Genomic DNA, 16,071 nt, shown 5'->3' on the forward strand with positions numbered 1-16,071 from the left:
TATCTAGCCTACTCTAAGAGCATTCCCTCTGCCTTTGATTTCTCCCTATTACAATCTACACTCCAAGAGTCCACATGAGTTTTCTATCTGAAACATAAATCTGATCATGTCATGAACCCCCTTAAAATCCTTCAGGTGTTCCCTAGGTGCATACAGAATAACCTTCCAGCTTCTTGACGTCATCCAATCTGACATCAAATATCACCTTTCAGTCCTGTCACCCATCTATAAAAGACTAGGCATTAGATAAAAAATAAGTATATTTAATGAAAGAATAATTTACAAGAAAGCCCAGAAATGTTGTATGACTTATTATTTATGTAATTGACAAACTTATTCATCTTAACCATATAATATTAGTACTGAGCTCAAACTTTTACAAAATAAAGGTCTTTTCTTTTTTAATCACTGCTCTTTTTAAAATTTTTTTAATATTTATTTATTTTTGAGAGAGATAGAGTGCGAGCAGGGGATGGGAAGAGAGAGGAGACACAGAAGCCGAAGCAGGATCCAGGCTCTGAGCTGTCAGCACAGAGCCTGACGTGGGGCTCTAACTCAGGAACCACAAGATCAATGACCTGAGCCGAAGTCAGACGCTTAACCAACTGAGCCACCCAGGCGCCCCAAATAGTTAAAGGTCTATCCCTATAATTTATTAAAACTGGGTTGAGTAGTTTAACACATTTCTATTTTCAATTCCAATATTAAAATGTAAGGTGGATCACAAGGAATCTAAATCAATAGTAATTTTCTAAAATAAGTGTTAACATTTATTACCAAATTTCTCACAGTTTTCTTCTGGAAAGTGTTAAATTCAGCTTTTTGGGTTAAAAAGTGCATCACACCTACCGTATGAGAAAGCCTGGCAACAAAAATCAAAGCTCCTTTAGAAGGTAAGTGTCTACCTTTGTGAGTTTCGTTCATTTTCCACCTAGAATATTTCTTGAGATTACCAAATAAACTACCAAAATAAGCTATTTATCCTAACAGATTCATTAGAAAACTTTCCTAAAAACAATATTTCTTTTTCAAATCAAATTCATAAAATTTACTAAAGAAGTCAGTTTATTAGCTTACACATATCAAAGTATGAGTTCTCATGAGAACCATTCCACTGTTTAATTAAATGTTACAGGATCTTGCAGACAGATTCAAGAATAGCACCATCTGTCTGGGTTACAAAGCTCAGTTTCACCATGGTATCACCAAACAGCAACAAAATATCATTTTCGTACATATCTCTCTCAAGTACTTTATAGACAACTAATGAGTTTAATCTATTTGGGATCAAGACAAATTGATTCAATCCAAGCAGATGATTACACTTTGTATATAAACCAATATACTTTGAAAAAAGTTTTTAGCAAATAAAGTTTAGTTAAAAACTTACATTTCAAAAGATAAATATTTATGGCCTTCAGCAGCTGAGATGTGGATTTATGCTCTGGTGTAACTTCTAAATGTTAAACTGCTAAGGTCTTTTACAAATTTGTAAAATTAAAAAGTGCCTGTTGTTGTTGAGAATAATTATCATGGAAGTAAATTTTCCCAAAATATCTGTAACTCTGGGATTATAACACCCTATTTTGACAGGATTAATTCCTTTTTGTTGATGTGAAAAGAACTTAAAAGAGAATTATAAACTCATCCATGTTACCTGAAAACCATAAAAACAAAGCTGAGAAAATTTTCATTACATTCCTGAAACCAAAAATAGAAAACACTTGCCACTGTAACTTTTAATCTAAGAAACTAACACAGGCATGACAGTTACAGTTAAAATATCCTCTCCACCTCCCCTCCACTGAACACTATGGCAGACCACAATAAAGTGAAATCCTAAATACACATGAGTGCCACGTCCTAATCTTCACCAGTGGAAGGACTGCCGAAAGAGCATTTCTGGAATATACAATGGCTTACTAGGTAGTCTCAGATGCGTAAAGCAACAGGAAAAGGCAAAGGTAAAAACTTTGGTCTCAGAGACCAAACTTTCTGTGAAAATCTTAAAAGATTATCTCAACAGGATACTTTTACTCATTGCAGGCCTCTCTTCAAGATCACTTCAGTTTCACTAAAAATGGACCTCAGGAAGACATCTGACATTTGCCAGACAGACAGAGGGCAATTCTACTCAACTCTACTCCCCCTTCAGGATAATTTGCCTTGATCCCCAAAAAGCAAAAATCCCACCTCCACTTAATTTGTCCCAGTATCTAGTCTTACCAATCAATGTACCACTAAAGCCATCTTCATTGAAACTGTCTGGAAAAAAAAAAACAAAAACATTGAAACACTAGACTTAGAACCTCGGAGGCAAATGTACACAAGCAAGGAAGAAATTCTCAGCACACATCTACAATGTATGTATGCCAATATATCCAAAAGTAGAGTTCTTCCTAGGGTTTCTGTTCATCATCCATGAACACCACCATAAGTACTAAACTGCTGACTTGGGCAACAATTTAGAGCGAAAAGCAGAACACAGTAAATTACGCAGAAAGAAGACACTGACCGAAGAAGCATCCTTTAAAATAAGATTTTCTAGAGTGGCTGACTAAACTCTAAAAGCAACTGCAAAGGAAAAGGACCAAAAAAACACTGGACAACACACTGGTATTTGATCCATTTCAAGGAGGCTTACTTTGAAGAGCACCTCTCGTTTGGGCAGATGTGTGTGGGTTCTGGTATGGCTAGCTCAGAATCAGTTTTATAATTTTGAAGTACACAACTTAAGAAAATAACATCTGACCCACCTAAAAATGACCAGTAAATGAAAATTTAAAAATAAAGATGGCTAACTGCAACAAGCACATCAAGTAACATGCAAAACGCTTAGCTAAAACCTTATTTTAACTTATTCAGGCTCAAACTGAATATATTTAATCTTTGGATATAAAAAGCACTCGGGGCGCCTGGGTGGCTCAGTCGGTTGAGCATCCAACTTCGGCTCAGGTCAGGATCTCGCAGTTCCTGAGTTTGAGCCCCGCTTCGGGCTCTGTGCTGACAGCTCAGAGCCTGGAGCCTGTTTCAGATTCTGTGTCTCCCTCTCTCTGCCCCTTCCCCGCTCACACTCTGTCTCTCAAAAATGAATAAACATTAAAAAAATTAAAAAATTTAAAAAAGGCACTCAAGCTACAACTGAGATTGTCCCCACTTCCTTCACACATATTCATTTCTTGTATCTGCATCTTTTATTTGAGATGTTTTACTCTTTTCCAGCGCTAACCCTACCCATCGCTGGGGTTCTTGATAACCATCTCCAGCCAGACTCCTTTCATCAATTAACAACTGTTCTTTTACCTTCCACCTTTCTTTCCGCCTCTCCACTATTGTTGCTTCCAAGTCCACAAACATATGAGGCTCTCACATTCTAAAAAATTTCCTTCAACAGGGCACCTCAGTGGCTCCGTCCGTTAAGCATCGGACTTCAGCTCAGGTCACGATCTTGCTATTCCTGAGTTCGAGCCCCGCATCAGGCTCTGTGCTGACGGCTCAGAGCCTGGAGCCTGCCTCTGATCCTGTGTCTCCCTCTCTCTCTGCCCACACCCCTCAAAAATAAACATTAAAAATTTTTTTTAAATCCACCTTTCAATCTCTTACCCTCCCCACTCCCACATCCCTGCTTATTTCACGATGAAGCTTCTTTGGCTGAAAAGTGTACCATCCATTCATTCCACAACCCACTAGAATCCAGATTCTATCCTCAACAGTCAAATGTAACAATTTCAATTGAGTACCAAGCCATCCCAAGAGCAAACTTCCTCATCTTTCACTCCTTACCTCTTCCCTTCAAGGTCTACCACAATTGTCTCTGAAAATCACTATTCTCTTGATTTTTACTGCACAGAAAGCAAATTATAGTCTACTTTAAAGTACATATAATACATACATTCATGACTTAAATGACTAGGCTTCATCAGAAGTAATCCTGGGCCAAAATCTAATTTGTTTTAAATTTAAAGAGGGATGGGTTACACAGTTCAACAATTCTAGTTTGTCGATGTAAGAGAGCAATCCTAGAAAGGCTTTTAAACACGTTATTAAATGCAATACCGTTTAAGACACTTGTTTCTCCTCAATTCATTTCTCCTAAGTTTCTATACCGTCTTGGATTATCTCCCGCTTTTAGTTTCATATCCCATCTGCTCACTTCAGATTCACGTCTGTCCAGTTTCTGAAATATTTGTCACTTTAGTCATTAGCATTTTGCGTAATATAGCACTGTTTTTTTTAAAGTTCAGAACTGATTTTAGAAAACTGATTATTTTAACATCACCATTTCTTAATTCAAATTGGCCTGCCCACACTTCAAATTTTCCACCTAACAAAAATTAGATTTCAGTAAGTTTTGTAATTTTTTAAAAGGAAACCAAGAACCAAGACCATGAATTAGAAGTATTCTCTACATGCCACTTCAGCACATATTCTCGAGGACAGACTCAGAGTTGTCGCCTGAACTTCCAAAGAACGTCCTTTCCGTTCCTCTCTAGCAATACTGTCAAGATCCAGTTTAAAACTCCCCTTCTAAGTTTTTCTGGTACAAGGTCAACGGTGTTCTTCCTCTGCACTCACCACACAGCATCTTAGAAATTAAACAGTACATGTAGGTCTTCTTCCCCACATATCAGAGCATTAGCCCTTTTGCAAGCCCAAGCCAGATTTCAATCATTACTGATGTATATACATCATCAAAAAATGAATTCTGTAAGTCCCAAATTTCTGAGACATAACATAGGAGAAATTAACATTTCTAAATTCTAGTTTATTGGCTAGCCCATCCAATCAACTCCCATTCTCTTTTTCATTTCATTAGGGCTCAGAAGTCCTCATTTACCAAACTCTAGTGGTGAGTGAAGGAGAAAAGGCAAGGAAAGAAGCTAAAGGACAAAGAAATACAAAATCTTTTCCAAAGAGGAAGCAGCAACAGATCCCTACAGGAAGGGAAAATTCTTCCCATGGGTCGGGCGGGGCCATCTGCACCTCTCAACACCCTCCTCAAGCCTCTATCTGATAGCAATCCTCTCTCCAAGGCCTAGGAAAGGGTCTAGCTGCTGGGCGGTCCTCACTCCCCCTACGCCTGGGGCCAAGAAGGGCTTTTTAGGGAGTGCCTGCTCTGACTGTCAGCACTGCACAATCAGAGGAACCGTACTCCTGACATTCTAAATAGGAACAATAAATATAAGTTCATTCCCATAAAAATGCTGCCATAAATAACACAAGTAATCAAGTACACTACAACATAAATAAGCTAACAATCATTTGCAGCAACAGAAGATTAAGTTTTTACGGGGGGGGGGGACTCAGAAATTAACTTTTTCTAATATTTTAGCATGCTTAAGAACACCTCATATGTAAAATTTTACACCTCTGGACAAAAACTTTGGACACTTATTCATATTCAACTTACTAATACAAAAACTACAGTTGAGGGTAGGGGAATTCACTCCTTCAACAAGGTCTAAACAGTATTTTTAGATGTTGCTGCATTATTAAATGGAAAATAGAAATTAGCCAGTAGTTGAAAATATATACTTTGTTCAAAACATAGTAAGGGTTGTGACATGTTTGTCAGACTAAAACATGAGTTAGTCTTTAAGAAGAAAAAGATATTTATTGAGTACTATTTCTGACATTCCCTGAGACAAATCTCAAAATGTTAATAGAACTGCTATTTAAAGTTCAAAGAGCACTCTGGAGCTGCCAAGGAATTAATAGCTTAAACTACCAAGTAAGAGCCACAGTTCAATTTCTAGGCTTAGCCAGTCATAGCTGAGGGTTGGTACAGCAAAATCATTCAGCATATTAAAGACACACGACACAACTGTGAATCATATATACATGTGAAAACTTGGAACACTCAAAGACAAATTTCAAGTTTTTATTCTCAATAGTGGCTTATTTATGAGGAAAGACACAAGAACAATTTAATCTTCTGCTCCCCCAAAACAAGGACAAATACAACATAACTGCCATACCTAAAACAACTAATTTTGCCATTCCAATTTCCTAGGCTACTTACTCTCTGACTTGTTATTTGTTATAAGTCTCTTCCTATTAAAGGACATTATCTACTCTTTCCTTAAAAGGTACCCAAAATGATTTTTCATACTTCCTGCCCACCATATTTCCATCAAGTTTATAGACTGAGAAACTGAGGCACATAACCATCATGCGACCAACCTGATCAGACTAATTAGTCACCAATAAAAAATGTGAATACCACTCAACTTTCCCCGATACCATCCACTGCCCATTTTACTGGACTCATCAAAGGGAATCCTAAAATGAAGGTTGGGCAAAAGCCCTCCTTTAGAGCTTAAAGAACAAAAATGAAGAAATTCTGAACAAGCCCCAAACAAAATCTCTAACAGGTTCCAAAACTGACAGGTTGCCTACCACACTCCAGAAAACTAAATACTGACTTCCTATTCCTCTGAGGCATGAAAAGCGCACATCTCTCGATCAGATGTGGAATTCTCTTCAAAAACCATTAGAACTCATCTAAAATATTACCAAGCCACAGTACATACAGCCTAGATAACATATATTCAGAATACAGAGCTAAAAATCTAAGTTCAAAGAAAAAATAACATACTTAGGATCAGGACCTAAATGAGCAATGAGAACTCTCTTAGGAATAAAAGAGAGTAATGTCCATTAATTCATTCATTTAACGAATAAAGAGCGCCCAACTATAAAGAGAATGCCAGCATGACTTAGACAGGGTCACTGCCCTACAACACCTCAGGTGCGTATCAGAGATGCATAGAAGAAGGTTCATATAAGGAGCAAGAGGAACTAGTTCGGCCAGTGAGAGTCAGGGAAAGCTTCACAGAGGAGGTGACATTTGACCTACTTAAAAGATGAGTAAGACTGTGCCAGGCGTGTATAGACTCACAAAAACAAACAAACAAACAAACAACTAGGAGCTGATTCCTGAGTTAGATACACACATGTTTTTCCTTACTTCTCTTTAGGACATTAAAATTCAATCATGAGAATTGCCAACAAAAATGTTTTTTCACACCAATTATACTCTTTTGAATACTTTACTTATTAGCTCTCAAATTAAACCCAGATGGATTTAATCATCTTTCCTATTTAATGAAATAATGTAGGACTCTATGAGGAAGCTCCATGTGTCTTACACAAAAATACTTCCTCAGAAACTTGTCAACTGGGGGAACTTGACTTTAGGGGAAAAAACTGTAACAGTTTTCATGTAATTTAATACCTTTTAGATGATCAACCTTTTAAATTTCCACTCAATATTTAAAAATTCTATTCACAATTCTGTATTTTATACATATTGCATATTTTACATATTTCCTCAAATTTAAATATCAAATGTCTTAAATATATCCAATTAATGCAATGACTCAGAACAAATTACAATTTAATTATTAAAGAGATCTAATGATAAATGAGAAAAGAATATTTACCTGCAAGTTTACCTAATTCTTTTTATCTTCCCCTTTCCATTTTTTAAGTCAAAGTTACAAATCAGAACTACACAAAATAAAGACATAAATGAAACTTTAATATAATCAACTCAGGAGGCTCCTTTAACAGTAATGGAATTTCGCCGTACTGGAAAAGTACAAAATGTAGAAAGCTGTCAACCAGGGCTCTGTGCTATTTCACAGTAGCAAAAATATGGTTTTAGTAAGATTCTACCACAATTCACCTAGAATTAGAAAATAAACATTCAGAAATATACATAATAAACCAGAGTACAGAGATGACAATGACCTAACATTTTCCCTTGGACACAAGTGATCTCCTAATTCTCATCTAGAAAGAAAGGGGGAGGGGGGGAGTCACCTTTCCTATTTTTTTCCAGACTAGAATCCAAATGTACTCTGAAAGACATTTTATTAGCTTAAAAAAGGAAAACAACTCTGTTCCAACAAACATAACTAAAGCATGCTAATATAAATGCAAGCAAAACAGGAGTTCCTCAAAGAACACTATGATAGCCAATTTATGGGGATAAAAATCTAATTTATACTAAATTAGTTTTACTAGTAAAGAACAAAACATTGTAGTAGAGTAAGGGAACTGTCTGAAACACCAACCGCAACATTTTAAAACTTTTTATATCAACTAAAGAAAGGATAGAAAACTATGTTGATGTACATAAGTGACTTTATACTAAACAAAAATTGGGCACGCATACATATTTCATTCATGTAAATGAGTCTGAATTTACAATTCCTCGTTTATGTTAATATTTACCAAGATTAATGGAAAATCATCTCCCCTATGTAATGAAGTGAATTCCCCCAACAGAACAAAGCTAACACCTTCAAATCTTTCAAATAAACAATGAAAGCACATACTATAAAAGGAAATTATCTGAACAGGATCAGAAAGAAGTTAAATGATTCGAGAGGGGAAAAGAGTCCTAAATTCCAAGAACACATTACAAATATTGATTCATTAATTCCAAAACTCTAAGCAAGTCCTATGAAACAAATGTGCATGCGTGCCTGTGTGCATGAGTGTTTGCGAATTTTTTTAATTATACCCCACAGCACATTCTCAGGCTACCTAATTACCTCACTTTGCAATGCATTAAATGTTACTTCTCAAAATAGGAATGTTTATAAAATAACAAAATAGAAATTGTGGTGGTCACCACCACACAACAGTTTTTAAAACAGATGAGCACACATTTTAAACAAACAACACTGATATCAATGTTGCAGAAATTCTTTTTCTCAATTTTTAATAAGTAGCTGCAATGCACATTTCAGTAATAATACCCAACATTCAACCCTATTATTAATTTTTCGCAACTTTGTGTACTCTCTCTCTCACTGGCTAGCTTCTATGAAATAAACATACTACCCACTTCCAGGGTGGGGGGGGGAACACATCAGTACCTTCTACTACTGAAGGAGGGACCATTATTATTCTCTTGTATCAAAAATAAGTCATTTCAGAAAAATAGTCTATCTCTGAATCAAACTTGGAGAGACAACTGTATTAACTGTTCATTAGAAAAAAATACAGATAAGCAATCTTTTTACTATTTACATTGAGTTTCAACTCAATTTTAAATAATCTGACAAACATAACTACAGAATGTACTTATCTTTTGCAAATGGTTTTCTTAATCTCTAGCATATAGTACAAACTGGTGACAGAGTATCTTCTTTATTAATCTCAAGAGTAGAGATCTCTGAAAGTGTTTGATGAATACAATTAACTCACAATTAACGAGGCCAAATTAGCCAGTGAACAAAAGAGATGAATCCATTTTTCCATACCTAATTAATATAATCCACTACTATAACTTAATGTTAGTTAAAGGAATGCCTTGAGATTTTTTTTTTTCAAATAAATACCTAATACAATTATGGAAAAAAAATGACCAAAACACTCCAAAGAAAATGCTAAGTTATATAAGCACCTGGGATAAACTCAATAAACACTTATAGTCCTAAAGGCACCCTCAGGCCTTTATTCTCACAAAGAAGAAAAGAGTCCCAGCCTAACTTCCTCTCACTGAGCACTTCAAGCAGTAACACAGCAACATTACTTTGTAGCATACAAGTCTTAGGTACATTTTCTCTTTAAAATTATGAACTCATCACACGTACAAATGGCTCTTTAAAACGGTCCAGTAAACTGCTACACTATGCCTTAAATTGCTGTCTATTATGTACTTAAAAATATTTACTAGCAATTGGAGGTTAATATGGCAACTATTACCGGGTGGCAATTATTGCTATTAAAAATATATAAATACTGTTAACACCATGTGCTACTAACAACAAAATGCTGAACAGAAAACATAAATTAGCAAATTATAAATATTTTCATTAAAGAAAATAAACCATCATGAAAAAAAGATGCTTTAAGTTTAAATACTAAAATTGGCAACTGCGATGAAAAAATACACTGTGTATATGTATTTTGGCACTTGAGAAGATGAGAGAAATCATTCCCTTTTCCTCATTTTCTACTCCCAGTCCTCCCTATTTGGTTCTAGCAAGAGATCCCAAAGTTTCTATACTTAGAACTATCTTCCCCCTCTGCAAAAAAATAAATCTCTTAAGAAAAAAGAAAGCAGGTCAACAACGGATTACCTTAAAGCTTCAAATACAAAAGTAATGGTCCTTCACAGGAATTATGTACTGATATGTATATGTGTGTTTCAACTCAGGGAGGGAGAATTTGATATCATCACCTAATTACCCCCTAGTCAGGAAGATTCTAAGCAAATAAAACAACGTGAATGTGGAACATAAACCTAAGAGTTAAATCACTGCAACTCAAAGAGTATAAACTTAAATCTAGTTAAAGAACACAAAATCACTTTCCTCCATATGATCTCAATAGAGAAACAAAACTAAAGATATATCTATATCTGGAAATTATGTCTTCCCTCAAAAGTGAGTTGACACAGCACAGGGTGCACCGTTACACTTTCCAAAAAGGCAGATTTAACACACTTAACTGAATTAAAACTGAGTGAATATGGAACAAGGGTCTCCCGAAATGTGATGGACAGCATGAGAAAACAGTTTTGAGTCACAAAGGTAACAGCAAGGCCTGCATTTAATGCAGCAGTTACAAATCTCACAATGTTAAGAATAAGAAACACACACAATGACCCATATCACATAAACACAATGGCATTTTTCACATGTTAGGAAATGGGGGTGGGTGACAGAAAATCTGGGAAATCTGATGCCATGCAGTAGAAAATCAGAAAGCAAAACAAGAACAAAAATCTAAAGGCAGTTGATTGCACAACTTTTGCTAAGCTATAATGAATACTTCAAGGTAATAGAAAGTGGGTGGATCATTAGTGTGGTACAGAACTTTAATCTCTAGTTTATATTTCAATCCACATTAACATGAGTATCTAAGTAAATTCTCTATAAACAATACTTTCCTCTGCTCAAAAAAAGTGCAAACCAAAAAGAAAAAAAAGCATGCTATTACTAAGCACATAAGAGTTCTTGTAATACACGCTTTGTTTTAAACAAGAGATGATTTTATCTCCTTTGGCATTAACTATTCTATACAATGTACTTTAGATAATATATTTTTAATATACTAGGTTGCTACTGTATCTAATTTTCAAGGAAAACTCTTCATGTGGAATGAGCAAAAATTTACATTATCAGCAGTTTTTTAACTGATTCTATATTTAAAAAAACATAGCACCTTATGCACCCTCCACATACAGGAGAATGTAGACAATTCTATAGACTTTAAAAAAAAAAAGGCTAACCCATGCATTTCTTCAGTTCTGCATTTCAAAGTTGCCACCTAACGAGTAATTTTGCATATGTGTGTATGTGTATTTTTTTTCCCAAAACTCAATTATTCCTGGTTTTAAAAGGTTCAGGAAATACCCAAAGCACAAACCTTTAGTCAGTCATAAAACACAAAATCCTCTCCTATAAAATTGTTTGTTCCTCCAAAAGAATCTAAAGCATCTTATCTCTTTAACATTATCATCTGTACTTAAGCTTTTGGGGGGGGGGGGGACATAAAAGGTATGATATATCCTAAAGGCTGGCTACACATATAATACAGTTTCATTGGTCTAAAATATCTGCTGTATATAAATTAGCCACATATACACAAGCCATTACCAGTCAGAATGATATATGGTAATTTCGGGGCTCTCTCCTCACTAATATTGGTCTACTTGGTTATTTTAATTACCTGTTAAAGTGTCAATGTGGTCTCCAGCCACCAAACAAAAACCATTTTAAATACCCCTTAATCAATATGTTTGCTAATCTATTAAAGTCTCTGAATCTGACTGATACTAAATGATATACTCGGGGAGAGAAAAGAGGTAAAATGAATTCCATTCCCATATGTCAAAAGATCGAGGGAAAATTATCACAGTACAAAGAGGAAGAATTGCAACTTATAATTGAATTTTAAGACTAAATATCTAAATAAAAATGTTGGAAGAAAAAAACTGACCTGATCTATACTATAATGAAAGCTATGTCATTAGATACCATGTCACTCTTTGTAGGTAAAAATCATGTGTTTTGATATTTTTTTATCTGCATAAGGAAATATTTAGCAAAATAACACTTCCATTTGAAAAGTTGGCAAGAATTTGTATTTCCCCACTAGTCTCAAAGAAAAAAAAAAAAGCATGTATGCTACCCATAATTAAATGTAACTAATTACAATTTGAACACTAAATTATTTATCCAGTGTAATTGTAAACAAGGATTAACAGGAAATAATGCTTCTATCTTCTGCAGAGGTTATAGAAAACAATTTCCAAAATGCATGCTTTCCAAATGCAGGCCCCCTAAAAAGGGTACATAACTTAAAATAAGTTGGTTTTTTTTTTTTTTAAGGCTAAATTAAACAAACCGTTCAGCCAATTTTCCAATTATATTCTACGCTCGAGACATAATTGCCTTACATCTGTTTACAAATCTTTGCTCAATATTTAAACAAATTCGTAGTCTCCCGGGCACATAGCTATACATACAGTAACTCATGCACAAAGCACATATTTAAAGACCACGCACTGCAATTATTAGCCTAAACGCCAGGTTTAACAAGGTGAATGTTTTCAGAGCTAGGTAATACGACCCAATAAAAAGCAAAGATGGCATTTACCACCAAATGTCACCGCCACCGCCAGGAAAAGAGTTGCTGGAGCCCTATACATTTTTAATTTCGATGAATCTAGACGTCGTCGTCGGATGCCAGGCTTCCAGGAGAACAATTGACACCCTAACTGCTTCAAGATTAAGGCAGGCGATTTCAAATCCGAAGGAAAAGTTGTCAATTATCAGAGAGAGAGCGCGAGAGAGGCGAAGGCAGATAAAAGCGATGTTATCAAACCGCCCAGCTTGTTGCTTTTGTGTGTGTGTGTGGATTCGTTGTTAGGATAGAGAAAACAGTTTTTAAAAGACACAGGAGGAGAGAAAGAAGAAAAAGCCTTCTCCACCTTCCGTCGGCTCGGTGCAATGGCTTTACGGCTCTCCAGCGTAGTAAGCCCCGAGAGGCAGGCGGCTGTCGATGTTTACAATCGCGGGAGCTTCGGGTGCAAGAGTCCTTTACTGACACAATCGCATTCAATCAACTGTTTTCGGGCAAAATTGCAGGTGTCATTATGGAATTAAAAAAAAAAAAATTCAAAAGGCAGGCGGGCGGGCGGGCAGCCGATCCGACAAGAGGGGAAAAGGCTGCTTATCGCGGGCGCGGGCAGCACAAGGCAAAGCCTTCCACATTTAGGTAAAAAAAAAAAAAAAAAAAAAAAAAGGGGGGGGAAAGGGGAGGGGAAGGGGGGTGTGATTGCAACAGAGGGTGGGCGTTCGAAGTGCGACCCAGAATCCGCAGCTTTGAGACTTCCACATGCAAATTCCACGCCGAGCGCCGCGCTCACAAATGATTTTTAAAGAGCCAAATAAACACTGGATGGGATCCAAGGCGAGGGAGAGACGATCCAAAAGGGGGAGAATCGGCGAGAGGCGAACGGCGGGGAGAGACGAGGGAGGGGCGAAGTCCCGGCGGCGGGAGGAGAAAGTTGGTCGGCGGCGGAGGTCGGGGACCCCCCCCCCAGCTCAGCCCCCCTCCCCGCAGCCCGGCTACTCACCAGCGAGAAGAGGTTGGAGTGACAATCCTCCAGGCTCGCCCCGTTCGCCACCCAGTTCGCTGCCGCAGTCATGATCCTCCGCGAGCCCGGCCGCCAGAGCGGGGCATGTCGGAGCGAGGCGTCCGAGGCGAGGCCGGGCCGGGCGGCGGCGCCTCGCCGGGGAGCGCGGGGCGGCCGGGCCGCCGCCGCCGCCGGGGGAGGGCGCGAGGGCCGGCGGGCGGGCGGGAGGCGCCGCGGCGACGCCGCGCCGGGGGCGGCGGGCCCGGGCCGGCGGGGGGGTCCGCGGCGGCCGCGCGGCTCCTTCCTGTTCGGGCGGCGGCGGCGGCGGCTCCCGCGGCTCCGGCGGCGACGGGGGGCGCTGTCCGCGCGGCCCGGCGCCCTCCCCGCCTCTCAGGGCCGCCGCTGCCTCCCTGGCCGGCGCTGCGGGCCGGCCGCCGCCTCCGCCTTCCCTGTTCCTCAGCCGCCGCCGCTGCCGCCGCCTTGTTTATCTCCAGCCACCGACTCCCCCTCGGCCCCCGCCGGCGCGTGAGGGGAGGCGAGCCCCGGAGCCGCCGCCGCCGCCTCGGAGCCGCCGCCGCCGCGGAGCGCGAACTCGCGAAGGGGGGGGTGCGGACGAAGCCAGCGGGCGACCCCGGCAGCCGAGCGACGTCCCCTCCTTCCTCTTCCTCCCCCACCCCCCCCCTCCTCCCCAGTCAGCCTCGCTTCTCCTCCCTCCCCGGGCTCGCTCGCTCTGACAGCAATGGCGGCCGCCGACCGCGGCTCGGCCCGCCATTGGCTGGCGCCACGTCACGTGACGGGCGCCGGCCGCGCGGGGGGGGGCGGGAGGCGGGCGGGGGAGGGGCCCGGAGTGGCGGTGGCGGCGGCGGCGGCGGCTCGCGGGCGGCGCTGCTGAGCTGAGCGCGGCTGGATCCTCCGGCCGGGAGAGGGAGGGAGAGCGAGAGGGAGAGAAAGAAGTGCGGGCGGCGAGGCTCCCCGGCGGGCGGCGGCCGGCCGGCCCGAGGCTGCCGAGGGCTGCCCCGCGTGGGCGCCGTGCCCCACCCCCTCGGGGGGCACAGATCTCGGCGGGACGCGACCTCGGGCCCCGGGAACGCCCGAGGCGGCCGCGGCGGAGGGCTCGGGGCCCCCTGGCGTGTGCCCCCCGGCGGCGCCGGCCGCCTGGCGTGACTGGGGGCTCTGCTGTGGGCCCTGCTGCAGGTCCCAGTGCTCCCGGGGAGTGCCTCGGCGGGTCGCCCTCCGTCGTCCGCGTTGTGCAGATGAGAAAACTGGAGCACAAAGAGATTAAGTCGCTTGCCCGAGGTCGCCCAGCTGGGAAGAGGAGGCGGCGGAATTCGAACCCCTGCACCCAGGCACAGGGAAGCCGAGCTCTTGCGCTGGGTTTCAATAAGCCTCGCCCAGGGATATCCACGACTGCCACTTAGCGCTTTCTGTGTACCAGAAGCTGTGCAACGGACACAGAAATGCCTTTTGAGCCCTTACTCCTAGGCACTGTGTGTATTCATTCATTGCGTAAATGTTTCCTGACCTCCTGCCATGTGCAGGAATGTAACTGCCCGGCACTGTACTACGGCTGTGTTGGGAGCAGACCCTCACTCGTTCATTCAATAACGAACATTTCCTGAGAGCATATGGTCCTGAGGAGTGCCAGTCTGAGCAGGAGGCCCTCTCCCAGCCCCCAAGGCGTTTGCTCCCTGCAAAGCTGGGGAGAGCAACTTCTTCGCTAAAAGCCCCCAAACATGGAAGAACCAAGCTGTTTCAGGTGGACTGGACTAAAGCAGAAGAAGAGTAGAAAACAGGGCAAAGATGACATGTAATAAAAGACAAGTCTCAGACGTGTGAATTGAGCTTTGGAACTACCACAAATAATGCTAAAGCGAAAGCTACGAGCAGCATGTTATAATGTGTATTATTACCATGGCCGACACTACCTTGTAACCCACTGACACTATGTTGTAACAAATGTGCATACATTATTTCATATAATCCTCAGAACAACCACATAAAGAAGACACTGTTATTATCCTTATACTAAAATAAGCCGAGGCTCAGAAGTGCAGTGACATCTCCAAGATCTCCAGTTAGCGAGCCAATCAAACCCTAGTCTGTCTGGCTCCAGAGCCTAAGCCTGAATCCAGAAGGCTCTGTGAGCGGATGCGTGCCATTGGCTTTGGCACCCCTGGTTGTGTTACCTTGACCAACATAGTTTAACTCTCTGAACCTCATTTCCTAATCTGTCAAAAAGAGATCCTAATTGCTGACCCACTGACCTCAGGCCAATGTTGTGCATTTTCTACTAAGATAACTCTTGATGAAAGTGTTTAGGGGGGAAAAAAAAGCCAAAGCACTTGATCAACATGCAGGGTGTTACTTGGGCCTGAACAGTCAAATGGTGAGATGGTCCATCACATCCAGGTGTATTTCCATCTCAGGAGGCCTTCATCCTACACACCTGGTCACCAAAGTCTCGT

At 40.8% G+C, this 16,071-nt stretch overlaps 1 protein-coding gene across 2 annotated transcripts in view; it reads right to left on the minus strand.

The window, feature by feature from the left end:
- The window catches only part of MED13L (mediator complex subunit 13L), a 305,008-nt gene extending 291,253 nt beyond the window's left edge, over positions 1-13,755 (minus strand). Inside the window, exon 1 of one of the 2 annotated variants that reach the window (XM_047088541.1) lies at positions 13,607-13,755. In XM_047088541.1, coding sequence (XP_046944497.1) covers positions 13,607-13,678 — 72 coding nt within the window. In that variant the 5' untranslated portion in view covers positions 13,679-13,755. The remainder of the gene's footprint in view (positions 1-13,606) is intronic. The other variant, XM_047088540.1, reaches the window with a different exon arrangement.
- Between the last annotated feature and the right edge of the window lie 2,316 nt (positions 13,756-16,071).

The sequence above is a fragment of the Lynx rufus genome, unplaced genomic scaffold (genome assembly GCF_022079265.1).
Source record: "Lynx rufus isolate CCGP_SWC_20201006 ecotype Redwood Valley unplaced genomic scaffold, mLynRuf1.p SCAF_24, whole genome shotgun sequence".
Lineage (NCBI taxonomy): Eukaryota > Metazoa > Chordata > Mammalia > Carnivora > Felidae > Lynx > Lynx rufus.